At 39.0% G+C, this 24,775-nt stretch overlaps 4 protein-coding genes across 4 annotated transcripts; 3 read left to right on the forward strand and 1 right to left on the reverse strand.

The window, feature by feature from the left end:
* The first annotated feature begins 4,542 nt into the window (after positions 1-4,542).
* LOC112168284 (E3 ubiquitin-protein ligase BRE1-like 2) lies at positions 4,543-12,364 on the forward strand. The gene is made up of 18 exons (XM_024305403.2): positions 4,543-4,880; positions 5,654-5,815; positions 5,916-6,003; positions 6,108-6,338; positions 6,479-6,646; positions 6,933-7,126; positions 7,221-7,304; positions 7,402-7,521; positions 7,604-7,787; positions 7,893-8,053; positions 8,442-8,513; positions 9,140-9,216; positions 10,408-10,602; positions 10,731-10,803; positions 10,931-11,155; positions 11,228-11,430; positions 11,730-11,892; positions 12,000-12,364. Exons 1-18 carry the CDS (start codon positions 4,767-4,769, stop codon positions 12,129-12,131), a joined length of 2,646 nt encoding a protein of 881 aa, XP_024161171.1. The 5' UTR covers positions 4,543-4,766; the 3' UTR covers positions 12,132-12,364.
* Positions 12,365-13,097: 733 nt separating this feature from the next.
* On the forward strand, positions 13,098-16,473 carry LOC112168283 (probable pre-mRNA-splicing factor ATP-dependent RNA helicase DEAH5). The gene has a single exon (XM_024305402.2). The coding sequence runs from the start codon at positions 13,098-13,100 to the stop codon at positions 16,329-16,331; it is 3,234 nt and encodes a 1,077-aa protein (XP_024161170.1). The 3' UTR covers positions 16,332-16,473.
* A 140-nt stretch (positions 16,474-16,613) lies between these two features.
* LOC112168287 lies at positions 16,614-18,958 on the forward strand. The gene is made up of 4 exons (XM_024305405.2): positions 16,614-17,015; positions 17,110-17,199; positions 18,351-18,523; positions 18,672-18,958. The coding sequence occupies exons 1-4, from the start codon at positions 16,691-16,693 to the stop codon at positions 18,864-18,866; spliced, it is 783 nt and encodes a 260-aa protein (XP_024161173.1). The 5' UTR covers positions 16,614-16,690; the 3' UTR covers positions 18,867-18,958.
* A 584-nt stretch (positions 18,959-19,542) lies between these two features.
* On the reverse strand, positions 19,543-24,312 carry LOC112168285 (splicing factor 1). Its single transcript, XM_024305404.2, has 9 exons — positions 24,253-24,312; positions 23,463-23,721; positions 22,998-23,123; positions 22,810-22,849; positions 22,646-22,728; positions 21,830-21,907; positions 21,654-21,707; positions 21,339-21,473; positions 19,543-21,219 (listed from the first exon to the last, which is right to left on the reverse strand). Exons 2-9 carry the CDS (start codon positions 23,718-23,720, stop codon positions 19,765-19,767), a joined length of 2,229 nt encoding a protein of 742 aa, XP_024161172.1. The 5' UTR covers position 23,721; positions 24,253-24,312; the 3' UTR covers positions 19,543-19,764.
* Positions 24,313-24,775: the final 463 nt, after the last annotated feature.

Consider the following 24,775-nt stretch of genomic DNA (forward strand, 5'->3'; position numbering starts at 1 on the left):
TCTATACTAGTGGCCGGGAGCACTGAGAAGCCCAAGGTATATTTGTTCTGTACTTCAATTTCAATTTTTTTTTCTTCTTCTTTTGGATTTTTCTAATTTTAATCTTATTAGCGAGTTCTGCACACAACTGGGGATATATGGTGCAGCTGCTACAACATTTAAATATGCTTTTGATTACAACCATCCGACATCTACTGGTACCCTTCACAACTAGAGGCTTATTATTAATTTGTTAATTTGACTTTTTCATGTTAAACTGCATACCAGAGATCAATGGAAACTTTGATTGATTGGATTAATAGTGAAGTCAACATGAGCAATACTTATGTACGTTTTCGAACTTATGCTCCTGTGCATTTCAGGTATGCTCTATCATTTAAGCTGCTGAGTCTCATTGGTAGATTACGATTTGCTTCTTTGTCTCATTAATTAAATGTGTATAATGTTCAAATGTACCTCTCTATCTTAGCTGATACAATCATCAGTCTGACTTATCTACCGACATTGAATTATTATGACATGTATTGGTAATTTAGTATTTGATTAGTGATGGGAAACCTTGTGCAGGATTTTGAATGGTGAAGATGTAGATATAGAGGAAACGGTTCTTCGCACTCCAATATCCAAATCCTAAAGAACCATTCAGATTTGTTCTACTCAACACCACAAACAAATAGGAACATTCCTTCTGGTGCTGCAATATGTGCTAACTTGTGAAGCTTCACAACAAGTTTGGAGGTGATGCAAATAAGAATATAGTGCACAAGATGCTTGATAAAGTGGCACATGAAGGTTTTGTTGAGGCGAAAAGATATTATATCAGCTTTTGATTCATGTGTAGCTAGTTAGGAATGCTTTTTTTCTTTTATTGTTGGCTTGAAATTTGAACAACTTTGTTTGGAAAATACTGCCTTCTGCAATTTTATGTATAGAATGTTAGATTATGATGGATTGCTTGAAAGATATAGTCACTGTTTATTAGGTAAAATGGACCAAATTAATGCACAAATCAATTCAGAGAATGGATATTTGAAGCAACCATACAACAGATTTTCAAAAATGTCAATCAACGTTGTCTCAACCAAAAAATTTTGGGTATTCACACAACGCATTGATAGGTATCACACAATGGATTTCAATAAGTAACGTCGTCTAGTTTTAAGCTCATACAACAGAAAATACTAGAACACAGTTGTCTTACTCTAAATCACACAATAGACAAACTACAAAACTGTTGTATGAAAATCTTAACCCACAACGGCATAAAAGCAAATTCTGTTATGTGAACTGCTGAGCATGGATGCGTCCGGTATCTGTCGAGTTTTGGGACAACGGTGTAAAGGAATATACGTCCACTGACTTTATATCATACAACATCGAGATAGACGACGGTGAGTCTCCAAATCACACAACGCTTTTTTGCAGTCGTGTGATGTAGTTTTTGGTGTAGTGGGGCGATTTGCCCTAGGAGCGTAGAGAGTTTCTGTGACAGTAATCAAGGTGTCATTTGGAAAGGAGAACTTGGGCTATTCCATGTCCTCGAATTAATACTGATGGCCCAGCCATCGGAGTCACAAAGTAATATGCTCAGAATCAAAATGAAGTCATAATGAAAAGAACCCGAAATTTTATTCATAAGCCAACAGAGTATATCATTGTCTCTTAACCATTAGGAGAATCTAATCCAAATGCTAGCTAATGCAAAACAATGGTAGTGGTCTAACTTCTTTCGGTTATTCCAAAATAAATGTGACCTGGTGAGTAGAGAGATGTCGATGGAGCAAGGCTCGCTTAAGTACCACTAATCTCAAAACCTTCCTAGACATCACACTTACTTTGGGTGAGCCTGCTTTGAAGAAAGACTAAACCATTGGCATTTACTACAAAGTATATGACAATTGCCTATTACATCTCTTGAAAAAATAAAGACTTAAACAGAATTGGCGATCTATTGATCACAGCTAGATTTGTTGTCTTCAACCCTTCACTCTAGATCATCTTCATGATCTTCTTGTTCCACACAGTGAGCTTCTCTTGCTTCACAATATGCTTTGTAGGCGGTGACAATTTCTTCACGAGCTTTACAAATGTGTGCCCAATGACCGGATTCTCCACATCGAGAACATACATTTCGTTGCTCAGACTTCATTGATTGAGGCGCTTTGAAAGCGTCATTTAGATGGCTCTTAGTATTGGTGGCGACACCAACATGGTCAGAGGCGTTGCCTCCCTCTCTCTTTGCACGTTGACCTCTTCGGTTCCGTGTTTGCCTATTTTGGCAGTTACCTTTCCAAGTAGAGCGATTATATGGACGAGAATGTCCAGAAGTATCCTTAAGATTACGGTTTTGCTCTTGGTGCCCTCTCTTAGGGGCGCGACTATAATGAGATTCCGGAATATGCTCTGTTTCCATGGATCTCGAATTATAATTCTTCACAAGGACATTGTCATGCTTTACAGCGACATTTATAGCTCCAATAAGCTCATGAAACCTTGTGATCCATCCTGCAGTAACATCTATTCGATAGTTCTTAGCAACCATCAATGCAGAGATGGGGAAGGTAGAGAGAGTCTTCTCAATCAACATTGCATTTGTGATCTCTTTACCACAAATTCCATTAAGGATTTAATGCGAAGTGCTTCCGAGTTGTAGTCAAGAACTAACTTGAAATCACAGAAGTGGAGGCTATGCCATCTCACTTCTAGGTCAGGAAGCAGGGAGTCACGGACGTTGCCAAATCTTTCTTCGAGTGAGGCCCATAGCCTTCTGGGGTCTTCTTCATTCATACACTCATATTGGAGCGAATTATCCATATGATGAGTCATTAGGATGATGGCTTTCGCCTTATTTGTCTCTAAGGCTGCTCTATTTGCTTCCAAAGCTGGAGTTTGCTCAACAGTTAGCACGTCCTGGCTAGGCTCGAGAATCATATCCATGATTCCATCGGCCTTGAGATGTTGGCGGACATCACGAATTGACCTGTGATATCTAGAGCCAGTTGTTCCCAATAGAGCAAAGTCTAATTTGTTCATGTTACTCATCCTGAAAGAGAACAAGAAAAAGGGTTAGTTTCGGAGCAGAAAAAGCTACCACGAAAACATATAAAATTCCTGAGCGTAATCGCTTCCAAGAAATTAGGAATTTCTGAGTGTAATCGCTTCCAAGAAATTTAATTCCAAGAGGTATTGGATTAGATCGAAACAATGACGTAAGTGGTCGATCCATAAATTCTCTACAAACTCTAAGTTTGGAGATCTCAACAAGCTCCAAGCTTAGAGTAAGCACAAACCCTCACAGTTCGGCTTAATTAGGTTTCCTCTATGATAAAGAAAGGGGGGGGGGGGGGGGGTAGAAGAATGGAATTTGCAAATCCTCGGGAAAAAGAAGAGAAATTGAATAAAAACTAAAAAAAAAAGGGAACTTTTAGTAAAAAAATACATCGAAATAGGTCGCAGGAAAAGTTGACGGGAAAAAGTGGTCGAAAAATGGCCTGAAAAGTCACCGGAAACGGTCAACAGACGTTGACCGTGCTGACGTGGGAGCTGACATGGCCCTGTTGCTGACATGGCAGATGACGTGGCCCTGTTGCTGATGGCGTGCTGATGTCAGCGGCTTGGGTTTCAGCTGCGACTTGGACTCCTGAGCTGCAGCTTGGGCTTTTGGCCTTCGGCTTGGGCTACTGGGCTGCGGCTTGGGCTTCCTTTTTTTTTTTTCTCTCTCTGCTGGTTTTTATGCATAATTTTTAGTCTGTCTGTTCACTGTCTTTTAGACCGGTTTTCACTGTTTTTCTTCCGGTTCCCACATTCTGGGATCAAAGCGCTGCTGGTGGCAAATTTTAGTAGCAATCGGAGGTCCGAAATGTGTTGAACTGGTTGAGTATTTGCTGCGGGTGGTTTGGAACTTCTGGTGGCCGGTTCGGTAGGTTTCTGGTGGTTCTGCCGCAGGTTCTGGACTTCTGCTGTGTAGGGCTTCAAGGTGTGAGGTGGAGGCAGAAAAGGATTCAAGGTTTTGTATTCGAATTTAGGGTTTTTGCTTATTGAATCAGGGTCTGACTATTTGTTTCAGGGTTAGGGCTTCGTGCTGATAACGTGTTTAAGGAAAACTGAAACTTTGAGAGAATTGAGTTGTGCTTTCATTGATATTAGGGGCCTCTTTATATAGAGGATTACAAAACATAGAATCAGAGTTGTACAAGGAAAGATAATCGTACAATTATTCGGATATCTCTGAATATCTCTAATTCCTAACCCTATTACAACTAGATCAAGTAACCTAAAGTTTGGGCCAGACACATATTATGAATTTACTTGAACAAACAATAAATTGTTAAATATACATATTTAATTATTCTAGATTGTTTAGATAAAATTAAAGAGGTGTACTTAGTTTTTTAAATATTTAAAAAAGTATATTAGAGATTTAATAAGAAGAGTGGTTCAAATAATAAGTAAGAGTGATTCAAATATCAAATTTAGAAGTTCAACTAGAACCACCGTCAATCTATTAAGTTATATGCAAGGCCCGACCCAAGTTTGCTTCTTTATTTTTTCTCATCGGAGAAAACCAAGATTTTGACTTGTAAAAATCTAATAACACCTCAAGTTTCCGGTGATTTTCTGGTGTCGTTTTCAACCTCAAACCGAGCTCCTTACTATTCTCTGCACTAATGTGTATCACTCCCTCGCGGGATTCACACAGAGCTTTCAGAACTTAGTGCTGTAATGGTGCCCTGGTTTCCTTAACAAAAGACCCACTTTTTTCTTAAATGGAAAACAATTCAGACTCGGATGAGCCAGAGAAGAAGAGACCTCATTTGAATTCGTTCTCGTCCGCCATGGCCCGAAGCTCCAACCCCTCGCCACCCAATGACCACCATAACGTAATCTATCTCTCTTTCTATTTTGAATTGCTTGGTTGCTCATGAAAACTTGCATTGGAATTGTAGTTTTGGGTTCGTGAAAAGGTTCGTTCTTGTTTGAATTGGTGTGATAGAATGGTGATTGGAGTTGTTGGGTTGTGTTTTCCTGGTTTGGATGTGGTTTTGGGATTGGTAGTATTGGGTTCTGCTAGAGCTGGAATTTTTGGGTTGGAAAAAGGTTTAATTTTTGCTTCAATTACTGTTATAGAATGGTGATTGCAGTCGTTGAGTTCTGTTTTTTTATTTATTTGATGTGGTTCTGTGACTGTTACTATTGGGTTTTGCTGTGTTTGGTTTTGGAAGTGTAGAAAAGGGTTTGAACAAAGGTTCATTCTTGTTTTAGTTGCTTTAGTTGCTGTGATAGAATGGTCATTGGAGTTATTGACTGTTTTTCCATTTTCTGATTTGGATGTGCTTCTGTGATTTTTGCTATCGTGTTTTGTCTGTGTGGTTGAGGAAGTGTAGGAAAAGGGAATAGGACTTGAATTTTTGGTATGTAGGTAAAAAGGGTTTCTTTTCGTTATGTGTGGTAGACCCAATTAGAGCACAGGGAAATGGTGAATTTCTAAGTAGATGAAAGCCTTTTCTGGAACGAACATGAAATTTATAAATATGCATGCAGTTAGGTTAGTGTATTGTTTATAGTTCAATGTACTTCATTTACACTTTAATTATGGTTTGCAATAGTATAAAGATTAAAAAATTTGTGAGATTGTGCATGTATGGGTGTCCAGGTTGATGCCGCAGTTCTCCAGTACCAGAACCAGATGATGCTTCAGCAGATAGACAAACAGAAGCATGAATTGCAAGATCTTGAAGCAAACATCAAAGAACTGAAGGCGAAGCAAGGTTCTTATGATGACATGCTAATTGCGGTGAATCAGCTGTGGAATCAGGTTATCATGAATGTTTTGTTTGGTATCTTTTCGATTCATGGACTCAATTTTCTATATCAGCAACATGTATTCTGATGGGGTTTCATTGTTTGCTATTTAGTTAGTTGGCGATGTAGCCCTTCTTGGAGTATGTGCTGGAGCAGGCCAAAATGCGTTGCAGGTTTTGGATTCTGCTGATTATTCTCGGGGTATATTTAGTTGTTTAATGCATCCCTATTAGTTTTTCTTCATTCTTTCTAATTACAAAATTGAAGTTTTAGTTGTTTTTAGATTGACCTGAAGTGCTTTTCAGGTTCAATTCCGTCATGCCCTGCAGAGGAGATGTTTCTTTGTAGAATCCTACAAAGAGATGCTATAGAAGCTAACAACGTTGATGAAGTTGTTAACTATGTTGAAGAATCTCTCACTTTGCGTCATACATCAACTAGGGAGTTGATGAAACTCTTGGAACATACAATTAATGTTGAGAGGGAAAAAACAGAGAACATAGCCCGAACTTTGAATGGAAAGATATCTTCAGAAGGTTAGAAGATGTGATATTCCATAAATTGATAACTCTACAAACTAATTTGTACAATTATGTTTCGCTTTCCAATCTAAGTTTTGCAGTAGCAAGTGCATCAGGAGACATATAGCTAATTTTTACATTTGTGTGATTCTCAGATGCTATTATCGAATTGTCCAAGATTGATGATATGATTGAAAAGGAGGCCAACAATCTACGTCAAGTGATTGATATCCTTCATTTGAAGCATAAAGAGTATGCTGATGTCATTCACACTCGCGCTAGTAGCGATTCAACAGATCAGTCTGAAATTAGACGAATTACAGGTTCCTGAGATGTTTATTCCCACATATCTGTGTGTTTTATGTGCGTTTAGTACTGTTAGAAATGTCTAGTTTTATACACTTGATAACTGATGCCACATGTTCTAATCGCTTTCTATTACATAGGAAATTGAAGATATGAAGCAAATATGTAGATTCAACACTAACTTTAATACCTGTAGATTTTAGGAATTATGCTGAATTTCTGAAAATATAGAAATTGCCAAATTTTAGTGATTGTAGGTGGGTGTTGTCTGTTGATGTGTACATGTGCTGTTATGGGTGACAGGTGATCTTGATGACAGCATGGCTGAACTAGAGGAGAGTAGGAGAAAACTAGTCAATCTAAAAATGCAAAAGGATGTTGCATCTGGGATGCATAACCTTACTTCTGGCGCCGTGAATGGGACTTTGTCACCTGAAAAATCAACAGAAAGGACAATAAGCTTGCAGGAACTTAAAACTTCAATTGAGGAAACAAAGGTATACATATGTTGCCAAAAACCTCTTTTGCACGGACCTCTCTTCTCTCTCTCTCTAACCAACTCCAGGAGATGTTTTTGTGCATATGTTGCAGATACTTGCAGCCAGCCGTCTTTCTGAATTTCAAGAAGCACAGAAAGAAAATCTAGCATTGTCAAAACAATTGCAAGACTTTCAGGTCTCTAATTTTGATTTTATTTTGATACTTAATAGTTATATTAGTCATGCATTTTCTTATTTAATAAAGCATCCTACTTGTGATATATTTACCGCAGAATGAAGTGAAGGATGAAAAATATGTACACTCATCTAGACTGTACACTATGCTAAATGATCAACTCCAGCATTGGAATGCTGAAGTGGAGAGATACAAAGCATTGACTGGTTCTTTACAGGTTAAGTTGCTTTGTTTTATGTGTAAGCAGATGCTTTGAAGATTTGTCCTGTGAGTTATGTTTTCTAAATGTGTGTTTTCAGGCTGACAGGGCTGTTGTCATGAGAAGGGAGAAGGAGTTAAATCTCAAACTAGAGTCAGCAGAGACATTCAGGACCATAAATGAAAATGACTCTAGGATTGAGGAACTAGAGCTCCAGCTGCAGAAGTGCTTAATTGAAAAAAATGACTTAGAGATAAGCATGGAGGCAGCTGTTCAGGATTCAGGTGAAATTACATAGTTCGATATCATTTCATATTAATTGTGTGTATGAGGCTATTTTTTTTTTTTTTCCTGAAGCTTTTGGTACTTAAAGATGTTCTATGCTGCAGGAAGAAAGGACATTACATCAGAGTTCCATGTGATGTCCTCATCTTTGTCGAAAGAGATGGAAATGATGGAAACTCAGTTGAAGCAGTGGAAGGAAACGGCTCACGGAACACTTTCCTTGCGTGAGAAATCCCAGTCTTTAAAAGCTTCATTAAGTACGAAGGTTTACTTCCATTCCCAGTTACTCTTGCTTGTATCAGTCATATTTTATTAGTTTCTGGTGTACTATTGATTGAGCATGCTCGTACTATTCCCATTCAGAAAGAATAGGGTACGGTGAAGTGTGTGTTTTTTTTAAGTGAATCAAGTTCACACACATGCACATTAAAAAATGCTGGCAAGTTTTGTTCTTTTTGTTGCTTCGTAATTAAGTGCAAGTTTGTATTTACAACTATGGTGTCAGTATACTCTCTGAACTTCAGAGGAAAGAATCTTATGATTAATGTCGTCTGCTTGGATTTTTTATGGTTCTTATCCTTTTAATCTTACTATTGATAAGTTTTGAATGCGGAATATTCTCTGAACTTCTCCAACTTTTTTTTTTTTTTAAGACAAATGAGCGGAACAGCTTAGCAAACAAATGTGCTGAACAGATGACAGAGATCAAGTCTCTCAAGGAATTGGTGAGACTCTCCTCTTGTCTTGATTATAGTTTCCTTTACTTCAGATGCATCATGTTTATGGATTTTTGTTGACCCTTTTAATGCAGGATTATATTTTTCCACTCCTGAGAATGCTCTTTAAATTTATGTGTCAGTTTTTATCAACTACAGTCTACATGCAAGTTCTTCATATATCAATACCTGCTGTTTAATTTTAAGTCTTATCCAATTTAAGAATTTAAGACTCAGTTTGACTTTAGTGTCCAGCTTGTGTTTCCCTGTCAAAGCAAATATGTGTAAATTTCTTTGCCTGTGTAGAGCTTAGTGAAATTATCCATATCCTCAGTGGCAATGCTGTAGAGTGATCTTCATAGCAATAAGGCTAAGCTCACAACAATGTCATGGAGGTCAAAAATATCTTTGAGGGTAGTTAGTTGGGGTCCAATTTAATCATGGTAGTAGTCCAGTAATATCATATGGTTTGGTAATAATGGCTATGTAATAAATTGAATATGTCTGGAGCTAAGAAGATGGGGAGAAAAGGATGTATATTGATATTGGTACTGAAACTGACTCACTAGTACATGTTGACCATTTAAAAAACATTGTGAATTTTAAGGGCGTAGACTTATCTTAACATATTGCAGATTGAGAAGTTGCAGAAGGAGAAACTGGAACTTCAGATCTTCTTGGACTTGTATGCTCAGGAAAGCTACGTAAACAGGTAATTCTGTTTGTTTGGGTGGTTGTACAGGCCTTGTGGTTAGAACATTGGCTACTATGTATAAACTATAAAGATTTGTTTTTAATTATTTAATTAGTTATTTTTTATTGCTCCAAACATTTGGAGGATGCCATTATGGTGTTTTGGGATAGAAGGAGTTGTGAGTAAATGCAGTAACCTATTATATAAAAGTGATATCTATGTCAAATAATCTATAAAATTATGCTCATAGATGCACAAACATTATCTATTTTGATGTAAAACGTGTAGGATCATTTTAAGGAACTGACAACTTACTGTTGTACTTCTGAACAATTTTACCTTGGGGAAAGTATGACTGGGTATTGTTACACAAAATTGTTCTCCTGAACTGCAATTTTTATATGGTTAAATCTTTGGTATCTTCTGGACAAAGACTAATCCCTGAGTCAAACAACTATTGCTTCCTGGACTTGTCTCACACGAATAGTGCATTTGTCACTTTATTTGGGTGTCCACAAAAATGTCGTGGTGGCCTTTAAAATTGGAAGAAATAATCAGCAACATGCTCTAAGATAGGAATAGGATGAATTTAGTTTATTTGCGTTATGGTAACTGACTGCAACAAACTCTGATTTGAATTAATTTAATATTACGAGTTGAGAGTAAATATGCAGCTCCCTGAATGTATAGTGGACTTTGGTTATGTGGTCTGGCATGTAATTAACATATAAAATGAGAATGGTAACCCACTTTGCTTGAAAATGTATAGTATAACATAAGCTGGGGAGTGCTACATTGTGATACATCTCTTTATCTTCTGGTGTTTTAGGATTAAGGATGTTGTTGTTTCTTATTTACTGTTGCATATACTTCATGCATCACATTTTAATAAAGTGAGTGAATGAAATAGCTGTTTTTTACAGTGAGTTGCTGTCTGCAATTCAAGGGTGCAATAAATTTGGCATTCTGAATTTCCAACCTTCATAACTTTGTGCACTGTGTTTGTTTGTCATCTGTACAATAATATTGGAATCCAGAATAAGATGATTTCTTCGTTTATATGATTCGTGGGTTCATCTCAATCTATGAATTTGGATCTAAATGTTTGTTTTCTATTTTTCATTTTATGAGTTTTTCTGTTGTATCTCATATAATTGGGCCTTTGCTATTTTCTCCCAGTACATTTAAGGTTTTCTTTTTGCAATTTAGAGACTTGTTGGAAATCAAAGAATCAGAACGCAGAGCTCACTCCCAAGCCGCTATGTTCAAAAATGCATTAGATGAACATAGTCTAGAGTTGAGGGTAAAAGCAGCCAATGAAGCTGAAGCTGCTTGTCAGCAAAGGCTTGCAGCCACTGAAGCTGAAATAACTGAATCAAGGGCCAAACTTGATGCATCTGAGAGGTGTGTTTTTTCATAGTTCAATTTTGCATATATGTAGCATAAGCATGCAAAACCAACTTAGCTTCTAGAGATCAATTTTATGAAGTATATGCGAAACTTGTGACTCCCTGCTTTCATTTTATTTGCAGGGATGTTCTGGAGCTTACCGAAGCTATTAAAATTAAAGACAAGGAGGCAGAGGCTTATATATCTGAAATTGAGGTCTCTTATTAATGCTCGTCTTCCAACTGATACCTTCAATTTCTGGGTCCTTGATAATTGAACCTATGATTTTTTTCTCACTTTTCTTCTTCTTCGGTTTTTTTTTTTTTTTACTTTTTACCTGCAGACCATTGGTCAGGCATATGAAGATATGCAGACACAAAACCAGCATCTGTTGCAGCAGGTGACTGAGAGGGATGATTATAATATCAAGCTTGTTTCTGAGAGTGTGAAGACAAAGCAAGCACAGAACTTTCTACTTTCAGAGAAGCAGGCATTGGCAAAACAACTTCAACAAGTAAATACATCAGTAGAATCTCTGAAAATGAGAATTTCTCAAGATGAAGAGCAGGTACGGCTTCTCCCATGCAGACAAAGTTACTGTGTATGTTAACATGTTCTCAACTACGATTTGGCCCTGCAGATGAAGGCTGTCTTAACAGAAGCCTTGAAATCTACCGAGGAAGACAGACACCTTTCAGTCAATCTAGAAGCTGGAAAATGGGAACTGGCTGATTCTGAGAAGGAGTTGCAGTGGCTTAAATATGCTGTTGCTTCTTCTGAAAAGGAATATGCACGTATTAAACAGGATATTGAGGATATCCAATTGGAATTAGACAACGAGAGGTAGTGTTTTCTCCTATTTAATTAGAATGGTTTATCTTATTTTTTTTATTTCATTTTCTTGTCATAAGAAAAAATTATTTTTGTTGTATGATTGTGCACTTACAGTTTTACTTATCTGGGATGTAGTATAACTTTCCCAGATGCAATTTATACTGTATACAGCTATCTTGCTAAAACTTTTCTCCAGCTCAATTTGATTTTGCTGGCGCTGAAGATTTCTTTTTTGCTTTATGATCTATTAATTGTAATACTCTGTTTTCTTAAATGTACTTCTGACAAGTTGGCTACTGGGTATGCAGGAGCTTGAGGAAGAATATTGAGGAAGAACTATGGGAATTAAACAGCAGGGTTGTTGAGATGAGTTCTGAAACTGGAGAGGCTGCAATACAGAAACTCCAATCAGAAATCAAATTCTATAAGAATATCTTGCAGTGTAGTGTTTGTACTGACAGACCGAAGGAGGTAAGGAAGAATATTTGTCTATCTTTTTGTTTGATCAGTGTTTGAGATCTTTGTTACCCTGGGCTAAATCTGGACTGATTGATTCTTGTGCTTAAATTCATTGCCAGGTGGTAATTGTGAAGTGCTTTCATCTATTTTGCAATTATTGCGTTCAAAAGAATTTAGAGATCCGTCACCGAAAGTGTCCTGCTTGTGGAACTCCGTTCGGTCAGAGTGACATACGCTTTGTAAAGATATGAAAGCACTATCCTGTATCATGATGCCTTGCCCTCCCCCATTTTTTCCATTGCAAAGCATTATCTTGTAGTGAATAGCACAGTATTGATTGTAGTAGTTGTGACAATAAATCCAAGCTGTGGTTTTGTATAGTGTTGGGGTTGGTTAGTTTGTTTCTTCTTTTGTTGTAAATGACTTTTTTTTATTAGAAAGAGGAAAAAGGAAAAACAATAAGTTAAAGAAAATATATTGACCATGTCTGCCTTGCATGCTGGACATATTCTCCTACCTTTTTGTTCATCTATTTTGGTACCAGTCAGCATCGTATTTATCATGCACCAAAATTTGATGAAAGGTGCCTCTGTCGAAAATTACTGTCTGAATAGACGAGTTTTTTGTTTTGTTTTTGATGACTGACAAGGTGTCATGTTGTGAACTCAGGTTATCCGGTTCAATTGAAATAGGAAGACTAAGTGGTTGATGATATTTGCAAGCAATTTGAGTACTAGTTTGAAAGTGCAAAACTAACTGATGCTTTGCTTGATGATACTCAGTGCAGGCTTCACCTCTGTAATTAAGTAAAGCAATCGCCACCCTGCTCACCTACTTCGTCGGACTCTTCGCTATAGAGTATAGACTGACAACCGCCGATCAGAGACTTCCTCCTCTGGTGATGGACGGTGGTTTTGGATTATTTATTATTTTCAATTTGTTTAGCATATAATCCTAGGTGAAAATCTTCATTTTTTCTTCAGTGTTTCATAAAAAATTAATTCCCAGTTATAAAAAAAAAAAGGAGGAATGACCCGAGCATCTCAAGTCTTAACCCAGCGTGATTCCAAGCATAAGAAGGATTTAAGAATCCTAATTTATATGGATTGGATTCCTGGTGTAGTTGGGAATCCTACTTTAGGATTGATTAGGCTTTCTATACAGCTATATTATCTTCCAATTGAAGATGAACCATTATTCTGTCTGATTTTTCAACAATGGCCGTCAGTGTCAAGAAGCTAGAGTACCTTTCCTTGATTTCAAAAGTCTGTTCGGAACTCGAAACCAATCTAGGGCAGCAGTATGGAGACAAAGCCCTAGCTGAGTTCATAACCGATATGGGACGGAACTCCAAGAACGTGGACGAATTCAATGCCAAGTTGAATGAATTTGGCGCCGAAATCCCTGATTACTTTGTCCGTAATCTTCTCACTATTATTCACGCAGTTCTTGCTCCCAACAAGAACCAGATCTCTTCTAAAGAAGAAAAAGAAGACAAGCCTAGAGATAGAAGTAGAGAAAGCAGAGGTAAGAATAAGGATCAAGAGTACAATTCCGGTGAGCCGGAGTTGTATGGAGTTTATAAGGGCAGGGTTTCGAAAGTGATGGATGCAGGTTGCTTTGTTGAGTTGAGTTGTTTTAGAGGGAAGGAGGGTTTGGTTCATGTTTCGCAGATTGCGAAGAGGCGAATTGGTAATGCTAAAGATGTGGTGAAGAGAGATCAGCAAGTTTATGTGAAGGTGGTTTCGATTTCGGGTCAGAAGTTGAGTCTTTCAATGAAGGATGTTGATCAGAAGACAGGGAAGGATTTACTTCCTTTGAAGAAGAGCTCAGATTATGATGCTACTAGGTCGAACCCGTCAATGTCAAAACATGGTTCTGTGAGTAGGACTAGTCTTTCTGGGATTAGGATTGTGGAGGAGGATAGTTTTGTCCAATCTCGTAGGCCAAGGAAGAGAATGAGCTCCCCAGAGAGGTGGGAAATCAAACAGTTGATTGCTTCAGGTGTTTTGAGTGCTAAAGAGTATCCAATGCTTTATCAAGATGAGGAAGCGGATGGCATAATGATGAAGCAGCTCTATAAAGATGAGGGACCTGAGGAAGAGCTTGAAATCGAGCTCAATGAGGAAGCACCGGTCTTTTTGCAAGGGCACAATATGTATTCTGTGGATATGTCGCCGGTGAAGATCTTTAAGAATCCAGAAGGGTCACTGAGCCGTGCAGCTGCACTTCAATCTGCGCTGATCAAGGAGCGCCGAGAAATGAGAGATCAGCAGCAAAGAGCAGTGCTGGATTCTATCCCGAAGGACCTGAATCGTCCGTGGGAAGATCCAATGGCACAGAATGGTGAGAGGCATCTTGCACAGGAACTTAGAGGTGTTGGTTTGTCAGCTTATGACATGCCTGAGTGGAAGAAGGATACTTATGCGAAAGCTATGAGTTTCGGGAAGAGGTCAAGCCTCTCGATTCAGGAGCAAAGGAAGAGCTTGCCTGTCTACAAGCTGAGGGAAGAACTGATTGAGGCAGTGAATGAGAATCAAGTGCTTATTGTCATTGGTGAGACTGGTTCTGGTAAGACAACTCAGCTAACACAGTATCTTGCAGAAGCCGGTTACACGACAAAGGGTAGGATTGGATGTACACAGCCTCGTAGGGTGGCGGCAATGTCAGTGGCGAAAAGGGTTGCTGAAGAGGTTGGTTGTCGGTTGGGGGAGGAAGTAGGTTATGCCATTCGTTTTGAGGATTGCACTGGACCAGATACTGTCATCAAGTACATGACAGATGGTATGCTTCTTAGGGAGATTTTGATGGATGAGAACCTTTCGCAATACTCTGTGATAATGCTCGATGAAGCTCATGAGAGGACAATCCACACGGATGTTCTTTTTGGATTACTGAAGCAACTTGTGAAGCGGAGACCAGACCTTCGTTTGATTGTTACCTCTGCTACTTTGGATGCAGAGAAGTTTTCAGGTTATTTCTTCAACTGCATGCTCTTCTCTATCCCTGGGAGAACTTTTCCATACAAGGTAAACTATGTCAAGGAGCCAGAAAGTGATTACCTTGATGCGGCTCTAATCACTGTTTTACAGATCCACTTGGAAGAACCTGAGGGTGACATCCTTCTCTTCCTGACTGGACAGGAAGAGATTGATTTTGCATGTCAGATTCTTTATGAGAGGATGAAAGCTCTTGGTAAAGATGTACCCGAGTTGATTATCCTACCAGTTTATAGTGCTCTTCCTAGTGAAATGCAGTCGAGGATATTTGATCCAGCCCCGCCGGGGAAGAGGAAAGTAGTTGTGGCTACTAACATTGCCGAGGCATCTCTGACAATTGATGGAATATTTTATGTCGTTGATCCTGGATTTGCAAAACAAAATGTTTATAACCCAAAGCTGGGGCTAGATTCACTGGTCATAACTCCGATTTCACAAGCATCAGCGAAGCAACGAGCTGGGCGTGCTGGGCGTACAGGCCCTGGGAAATGTTACCGTCTCTACACAGAGAGTGCATTCCGCAATGAGATGCCCCCGACTACAATTCCCGAAATCCAGAGGACAAATCTTGGGTCTACGGTGCTTGCAATGAAAGCAATGGGGATAAATGATCTCCTGTCTTTTGATTTTATGGATCCTCCTGCGCCGCAGGCACTCATTTCAGCAATGGAACAACTGTACAGCTTAGGAGCACTTGATGAAGAGGGTTTCCTAACCAGACTAGGAAGGAAAATGTCAGAGTTTCCTCTGGAGCCACCCCTCTCGAAGATGCTACTCGCCAGTGTGGACCTCGGATGCAGTGATGAGATCCTGACCATCATAGCAATGATTCAGACAGGCAATGTCTTTTACAGGCCTAGGGAGAAACAAGACCGGGCAGATCAGAAGAGAGCAAAGTTTTTCCAGCCAGAAGGAGACCATCTTACTTTACTTGAAGTCTACAAGGCTTGGAAGAGAACAAACTTTTCAGCTCCATGGTGTTTCGACAACTTTCTTCAGTCTCGATCCTTGAGGCGCGCACAGGATGTGAGAAAACAGCTCATGAGCATCATGGATAAGCACAAGCTGGATATTGTCAGTGCCGGAAAAAATTACACAAAGATCAGCAAGGCAATTACGGCCGGCTTTTTCTTCCATGTTGCTAAAAAGGATCCACAAGAAGGTTATAAGACCCTAGTTGAGAGCCAGCCAGTGTACATCCATCCAAGCAGTGCTCTCTTCCAGAAGCAACCAGATTGGGTCATCTACAATGAGCTGGTTATGACTACAAGGGAGTACATGCGCGAGGTGACAGCCATTGATCCCAAATGGCTTGTGGAATTGGCACCAAGGTTCTTCAAAGCTGCAGATCCTAACAAGATGACCAAGCGCAAGCGTCAACAACGTATTGAACCATTGTATGACAGATACAATGAACCCAACTCTTGGCGTCTTACTAGACGCCGTGGTTGATTTTTGTTGCATGTGATCTTACACCATGTATTAATTGATTTTGTACGTGTATTGGTTTGTAGTAAATGCAGTAAAATGTATCATCTTAAGGAAGTCAAATCCAATTTATAGTTGCTTGTTTCCCTGTTTTAGTAATGAAGTTCTGACAACTCGAAACAGAAACCGAACTGTTTCGGTTTACTTCGTTCAACCCCAACATTTTTTTTTCTTCTTCAATCCAACACTTTTACCAACAAAACGTCGTCGTTTGACACCCATAATGCTGGCCATATCATAACACGACGTGCCTAGTTCTGACCTCCCCTTGAACTGATCTCCATCACTGAATCACTTGGTTACTCCCAACACTGACCCAAGAAATGCTTCTTTCTGTTGTGCAGAGCACCATCACTTCCTCACCTTTCCAATCCTCCTCAACCCTCAAGATTCTGAGCCCCACTACTTCTTCTGATCTCCCCAAAAGTCTCTTTCTTGGCTTTGGAATTGAACCCACAACAAATGCCCTCCAAAGATTCCTCCTTTTCACCAAAATCTCACACTTTGCCAAACCCAGAAACCCCCCCTCACTCTCCATCAATGCTTCTCTGATTGAAGCACCAGTCTTATGGGCTGGTAGGCTTTGCATCTTCTATGCTCTCTTGAAGACTGGTTTGGCTGGATCTCAAGCTAACCCACTTGTCTCAGGTCTACTTAGTGTACCCATTTTTCTTTCAATTTGTTTCAAGCTAATCCAATAGTTGTTTTTGTTGATAAAGTTTTGATCTTTATTGGTTTTCAGATTTGGCTGAGAGTGAAGGTGGTGGTGTTGGTATTCAGTCAGATGATTTGGGGTTTTCCAAGTGGTTGAACAGCATACAGGGAAAACCAGGTGTGTTTGTGTTTCTTTGGTTTGTGCTTTTTTGGTTTGTGCTTTCCCATATTGAATATGTCAGCATAACAGCGTTTTTGTGCTTATCTCTACTTGGGCAAAGTTAGTTTGGAATGTTTAGATATGTTGAAATAGTTTATGCTGATTGGAGATAAGGTATTACTAAAGTTAATCCCTAGAGGCAATTGAATTCCATCTTTGGTATTCTTTTGCGCTTGTATGGCAGAATGTTAGAACGCCAAGTGTGTTATCATTATGCAGGTCTGTGTCTTTGCCTAGAATATGGAGCCAATGTTGGTTATTGTCATTATGACTAGAGTGAAGTTCCAATTCTTTGGTATCCTGAGGACTAAGAATTTCCGGGGGACATATGATCTAGTGAATTGACCTTTTAGTGGATGAGATATACTTAGCTTGATCGCCTAGTTTTACATCATTAGATGTATTTGTTTAACTGGGTTGTTGCATAAGTCCCCCATGGCAAGTTTCAGCTTCTGTTCTGTAGACGTTGCTTATTGAAAAAGGAAACAGATGGAATAAATGGAATTGATAGGGTGTTAATTATATTGGTATGTTAAAGGGGTGGTGTACATTTGTGTTTTATTGTGTTCGCATATCAAAGTGCAATGAATAGACAAGATTGATTATAGTGGTTTCTCTCCTCAAAGCTATTGAGGAACAGCAGTAAGAATACTGTTTGCATTTGTCGTGTTGCTATTGATGTTGATCAGTGTCCAAAGTACATCCGAAGAAATTAGTTGTCAATTGAGGTTTGCTGCGGACTCTACCCTTGAAAATATATTTTCTCTTTCTCTGAGGTTAGGACATGATGCAATTGATGGAACAGTTGGTTTGCTTCTATCACCTGCTGAATTCTTACTGGTTAACTTCTTGGCTATAACTCCAAAATCCAAAAGATCAACTACTTGATGGATATTTATGAAACAATTAACAAAACTTTATTGAATGAGGACCTTAAATGTTCTCGTGTTCTACATGTGTGTTAAGATAAAAGGCTTTCACAGATAAAATTATTTTACCATTGTAGTTAGTTGTATTCGCTTCACACATTTTTTCATTAGGGTGGCATTTTCGTTTTCTTTAATCATCATTATCATTATTAAAACCCTGGGTTTTGATTGTCTTATCAGTGAAAGACGCAGCTGATAGAAGGAAATTAGTCAGCAAATGGCATCCTACCACAAAGGGTACACTCAGAAGGAATTACAGGGTACCATCTAAATCTGAAGGGCGGCGTGTTCTAAAAGCCATTGCCTCTTTATTGTCGGATGATGATCACTTTGTAGATGCCAGCTCCCACAAGGTAATTACAACTCTGAGGATTAATTTTGAAGAAACTGTTTCCTTTTGCTTCCCATTTGTTTGATCATGTCTTTCCTCTTAGTTAAACTCTTAATAGCAGTAGTAGACAAGCTGTGTGATCTCACTCGTCAAACTTCTGGCATCAATAGGGTTGTCAGATTAGAAGGGAGACTGCTCATGGAGAAAGTGTGTGTTGCAACAATGTGAGGGCTCTGTTTGATGAGCTCCCAACTCCACACCTAGTTGTGGAAATCACTCCTTTTCCTGCTGGTTCTCTTACAGAAAAGGATTACACCAAAGCTGAGAAATTAGAGAAGGTGCTCAGATCCGGTCCTTCTGTTTGAGTAATGGACTTTTCAAGCTTTCACTTGTTTTGTATTCACTTCGACTTTGTACATAGCAAAATATCAAATGAAGTTTGGTTTCTTCCCTTGTTCTTAGCAATTTAGATGATGTCACAGCTGTCATTCCAAAGATAAGTAGGCAGATGATGTGAACTTGACCAGTTTACGTTTTGCTCTCAATCGGAGTTGATGAACTTAGCCGAGGATCACATAATATAGTCATCAATGCACTCACCAGATAAACGGGTGTAACCAGCACTTTCTTATTGTTGGTTGGAACTTGGAAGTAAAGACTTAAGTCCATGGTGATGATCACCTCGATCAGCCTGTTCCTGTATGCTCAGTATCTGCTTGCCGACACACCAGGCTACCGTTGTGGCCATCGGCGAGCAGATAATGAGCATATGGGAGCAGGACGATAATGCTCCAGAAAGCTCCTCCTTGATCAGCAGTTATATACTACATCAGAAGTGGTCACACGAGACTTGTGTACTAAAAACTAACAGAAAAGAAACACGATTATACCTCACTCTTTTCATGAGACCCTGACACATTTTTGTGGCACTAAATTTCCTCACGAACTTTGTTCACTCTTGACCTACTTTCACCCAAAATCTAATTGCATATGCGCTATACTAAAAGAAGAAAATACGAGAAACACTAACTCGTAGTCAGGTGAAAAAATATGGTTCAAACGAATTTCTATCCATCCAGAATTTAGATTACAGCTAAAGAGTAACAACACGTTAATATATGATTTGTGTACACTTCAAAACTTAAATTCTCGTTTGGGACATTCATGCTGAGACTATATCTGTTTTACAAAATCCTATAGGCTATCTGCTTCCAATACATTGATTAGTATGGATCATTCTCCTGCTTTCCCATCTGTGCTGGATTACCTCCTTGCTGTAGAGTCAGAAGTGGGCGAGAATGGATCATAAAGTTGGTGTCCTCCAGGATTAGACGACTTACCAGATGCAAATGGATTGCTGATGAACTGTTGATTTGGGGCCAATTGAGCAGGATAACTGTGCTGAATTTGAATATGACCTCGTGGCCTTGGAGGCAAAGGACTGGGCAAATTGGGCATTTGGTGAGCTTGATTAAAGTTCCCCTGTCTCATTGGCAGGAGTGACGTTCTAGGTGCAACAGGATTGATGTCCGGAAATGTTGCAAGTCTGGGAGGAACTGAAATGGCAGTTGAATTTCTAGCAAACTGGACAGCATTTATATGAGCTGAAGGTTGACTAATCTGGTCACCAACCTGTGGCCTTGATAACACCTGATTGCCTGGCTGAGGAGTCATCTGTCGCACAGGCAACTGCAAAGATGGTACCTGTGGTCGCACCATTGGTCCAGCTGGGTGAGCATTGTGAACTGAAAACTGATTGCTTTGTTGGGGAACTGCTTGAAAGGTTGGATTTTGTGGTCGGTGAGGCTGGAAAGTGAAATCACCAGGACTTGGAGTTGTCAGTGGTTTTATAGGACTGAAATTTGGTACATTTCCCGAAACAGAACTAGGGACTCTTGGTGGCTGAGGTGGATGTAAAGATGTAACTATGCCCGGTGAAGGAGCTGGAGTGGAACCTGACATAGGGCTCATATATGGTTTGGGTTGAGCAAGTGCTGGCATTGGTAAAGTAGAAGGAAGGCCAACTTGAGGTTGTGGCACAGCAGTAAAAGTTGGAGCTGCATTGAGATGATTTAGAGGATTAGGTGCCATGTGCATATTATTACTGAAACCCGCAGATGCCGGTGGTCTGCTCCATCCAGCAGAGCTTCCAGCAGGTGTCAGTTGCCAGTCAGGTATTGATTCAAGGGGATGATTACTTTGGCCTGTTGGGGGTCGATTTCCCAAGAATGTAACTGGAGCTGAAACATGAGTTTGAACTGATGATGGCTGGGAAGCCATCATAGAGAAGTTTCTTGGTGCGCCAAGAGAACCAGGACTGGTCTGAGGCATATATGTATGCTGCAAAACCGCTGGTGGTAGGTGTTGTGTCTGGGGAAAAAGAGCTGGTGGAGGCCCAAATAATGACGGCAGGTTTGTCGAGTTGAAAGGTGATGTTGATGGATGGGCAGCATTGTTGAGAATAGGCCTTTGAGAATTCATTGGTGTGAAGCCCGGTAGATTCATTGGACTGCCAGGTTGGCCCGTGGAGAAAAATGGACCAGGGTACTGAAACTGCACATGAGGTGGAGTTTGTGTAGGTCCTGTCGCTGGTTGCACCGGTCCTTGGTCTCCCATAGTAGTTGGAACCATATCTGTGGTGGTACTGTCCTGGCCTTGACTAGGAACTTGAGCATTATTATCACCCAAAGCTGTTTTGGCAACAGCCGACAGATTTCCCTATGTGGAAGGTAATGATTATATGAATACAACAATAGTAACTGTAGAAATGGTCACAACATGATACGGGAAATGCATAAGAAATTATATAAGGCTTCAAAATAAATATTGAAACTCACAGATACAGAGGTGACTAGTAGTTCGATTACAGCAACAGCTGCATCTACTTTCTCAAATGTGTCAGCTGATACATGAACATATAACTTTTCATATTCAGCCTGGATTTCACTCCCAGCATATTGTTTTATTTCAGCCTGCAAATAAGTTCAAGAATGAAAAGTCAATGGTAGCGATTTGCTGTATACATCTTGGCGCAACCAAGTCCATGGTAGAGATTTTCTGTATACATTAACATGTATAAGAAAACAATATGATGAAACTGAAATATGTTTTGGTTTTCACTCCTCATTATTTTATACTTGGGGAATAGTTACCTTCTCTCCCGTCTCTGCTTTGGTACCATAGACTTGAATCTTAGCTCCTGTTTCCTGAATTACATTGATCATTTAAAATATTATATACCAATAAACATATAACATCAACACATGGACCTAGTATTCATGAAAGTGGTAGATATTAGCCCACTTGAGCATTACCACAAACTGCTTACCTTCTCTAATTGCTTCTGATTATCACCTTCAGGCCCATATATCAGACCAAGAATATTGTATGTTGGGTATTCATTGACCTGAACAAGCATTTACCACATGTTAGCATCTGACACTAATACTAACTTGGGGGAAATTGTTTTAAAAAACAAGTACATACTATTATTACTACTCACAACAACCGGCCATTGAAACTTATTAATTCTAATCACAACAAAGACCATAAGGTGCTTACTAAACAAACTCATTTATGATGTTAATCTTCACAGGGATGAAACCAGATCCTTACAATTGTTCGATCCATAAATGGTCAGTAACAGAAGCAGCAAGACCTAGAAACTTAAAATGCCGCTCAATCTGTATATCATAATTACGGTTTGAAGTACATACCCAGGTTGCAGTCAGCTATATGACAACTTTTATTAAGGATATAGGTTAGGCCACATATCCATCATGTTAACTCCCAGGGAGTCATGTATCTTGGTGCTTTATATATAAATCCTCGTGTTCTTTGTCAAACCATTAACTAAACTTCCAACCCCAATTGATAAACCAACTATTCACATTTTGAGGTCTAAGACACTCTTATCATCTAAACCCAAACTGTATCACGTAGAAACCTTGGTTTACCAAGATCTATAAGATCCCTGCTCATCCTACAGGTAATCAGTCTAGATAGAACACATGGATAGTTCTTTTCTTGAAATTCTATTTTATCACAATAAAATATTGTATAATCTCTCACCTTTTGTACAGCTTAACCAAAGAACTAAACAGAGAAGTGTGACTTGAAATTGAAGACAAGATGATAAACTTACAGGAATAGGAACTGTTGCCTCTTTCAACAAAGGTTTATAATCAGCTGGAGCCTTGTAATTTGGATTCAACTTTAGTATTTCACCTGAATATACTCAAAAATTAATCAAGCAAGGCATAACATAAGAACCAGGAAGGAATAATCTGAGACAGCCATCAAGCATACCTATGGCTTCCCGCTTTTCCAGTTCCAATTGTTCTGCACCCTAAATCAATGTAATTTATAGTCAGTGCTTAGGAGTTAATAGTTCAAACATTAAAACATCACAACATAAAGCCACAAAATACACTAGTAATCAATGAACCAAATAAAAGGCAAGTTGTATGCAAATATGAAATTGAAGAAAATTGTACCTCCTTGTCAACTTGATATGTAGAGGATATGTGGTCTGGATCCTGAGATGGTGATGGCACGTTCTCATTGTTTCCAAACTCTGATATTCCAGATTTCAGCTGTTGTGTAATTTGATCCACCCGAGTCTGCTCAAAATTGTACCACCAAACAGGGCAGTAATATCACTTAGTGGCACCTGGAATGGGATGATTCTATGTGAACCATTCACACAGAACACACCGACCAACATTTTATTACCCAATGGGAAAAGCGAAAGCTTAAATTGCCACTAGCTGACCAATATTTACTCCCCCACAAACTGGGGCTACGATACAAATGCCTTAAATCCTTACTTTGAATTTCTTAAATCTAATCTAGTGTTTAGGGTAATAATTATAGATGGTTGGAATCATAGAATTATGAGAATAAATTAACATCAGAAGAAAGCTGACAAGAACAGGACTTGCAGAGAATCCATACAATACCTGATAAGCTAATGCTCTTCCCTTTCTAACAGAAGCATCTTGAGTCAGATCAGCACCCCATTTCGTTTTCCTCTGAACCTGTTTCTTACTTTCTCCACCACCATGATCACTGGCTCCAACATTTTTGTCTCCCCGAAAGATGGGCACGAGTGAACCTGATAACTTGTTTTTTGGTATAACAAATCCAGACTTAGCAGCAAACTTGGAGACCTTTTGGCCACCAGTTCCCGATGCAGACGTATCGACCTTTGCACTCATCCTACCATGCATAAATGAATCCACCAAACATAAATATCATTTCAGCTACTAACTTCAAGAATCAAGATTTCGTTTTTTCCACAAACTAAACTTCAAAACTGCACCAAATAGCTCAAATTGGCACATAACTACAAGACTTCCATATCACAAATGGAACTGAAAGACTAAAGCTTTGCTTCATTTTTTCACAAAGTGACTCCAAAAATCACTAACCCAGATAGAAATTCCAGTGCTTCACTAAACACACAAACCCCTCTACCCAATGCCCACTACAATTGAGTGGCCTTAATTCAAAGAACTTCTATAACTCTCAAAAAGGAGAAAGAACACATTTTTGATGCAACCCAAGAAGACCCAATTCTTTATTTTCCTTAAGCTTCCTCTAGAGCTAACTAAACGCAATGAAAAACTGTACGTCTATATAGAAAATGGTAATACCCAAGTCGCCTCAACCTACATATATAAATATATCTATATATATATACAAAGTATGAAGATAAAAGAGAGAACAAAAGAGAGAGAGAGAGAGTACCTGCGTTTGGAGTCAGACTGTTCTTAAGGTTTCTTCTAAACTAAAACCACAAAGAGTAGGCTTTCATGGAGTTTATATACCTTTATGAGAACCTAGTGAAAGTTACAACCGGGCAGATAAACATGGGCCGGGTCTCAGTCCAAGTATCCATTTAACTTTAGTCGGGTCAAGAAATGAAGGCTTTTTGCGTCAAATTGCAATTTTGTGGTGGGTCTTCGTAGTTGACAATGTGTAGATAACTAGATATGTTGTTTTGGGTGATGCACGGTTATCACTTATTATGGTATCAATTTCGTATTTTCTCTCGACTCTTGTAATCGAAAATGAATTTTCTCGTACATTAATCTACTATTTATGTTGTTTTAGACACTAAAGACAAACATGCTATTATCAAACATCAATTTCGCGTTATACCTCAACTTCAATGTCCATTATATCTTGTAACCAAAGATGGATCGTCTCTTCAATTATAATGAATGATGAAAGTAACCTATAAGGTGCAACTATAGAACACATGGATTAA

The sequence above is a fragment of the Rosa chinensis genome, chromosome 5, assembly GCF_002994745.2.
Source record: "Rosa chinensis cultivar Old Blush chromosome 5, RchiOBHm-V2, whole genome shotgun sequence".
NCBI lineage: Eukaryota > Viridiplantae > Streptophyta > Magnoliopsida > Rosales > Rosaceae > Rosa > Rosa chinensis.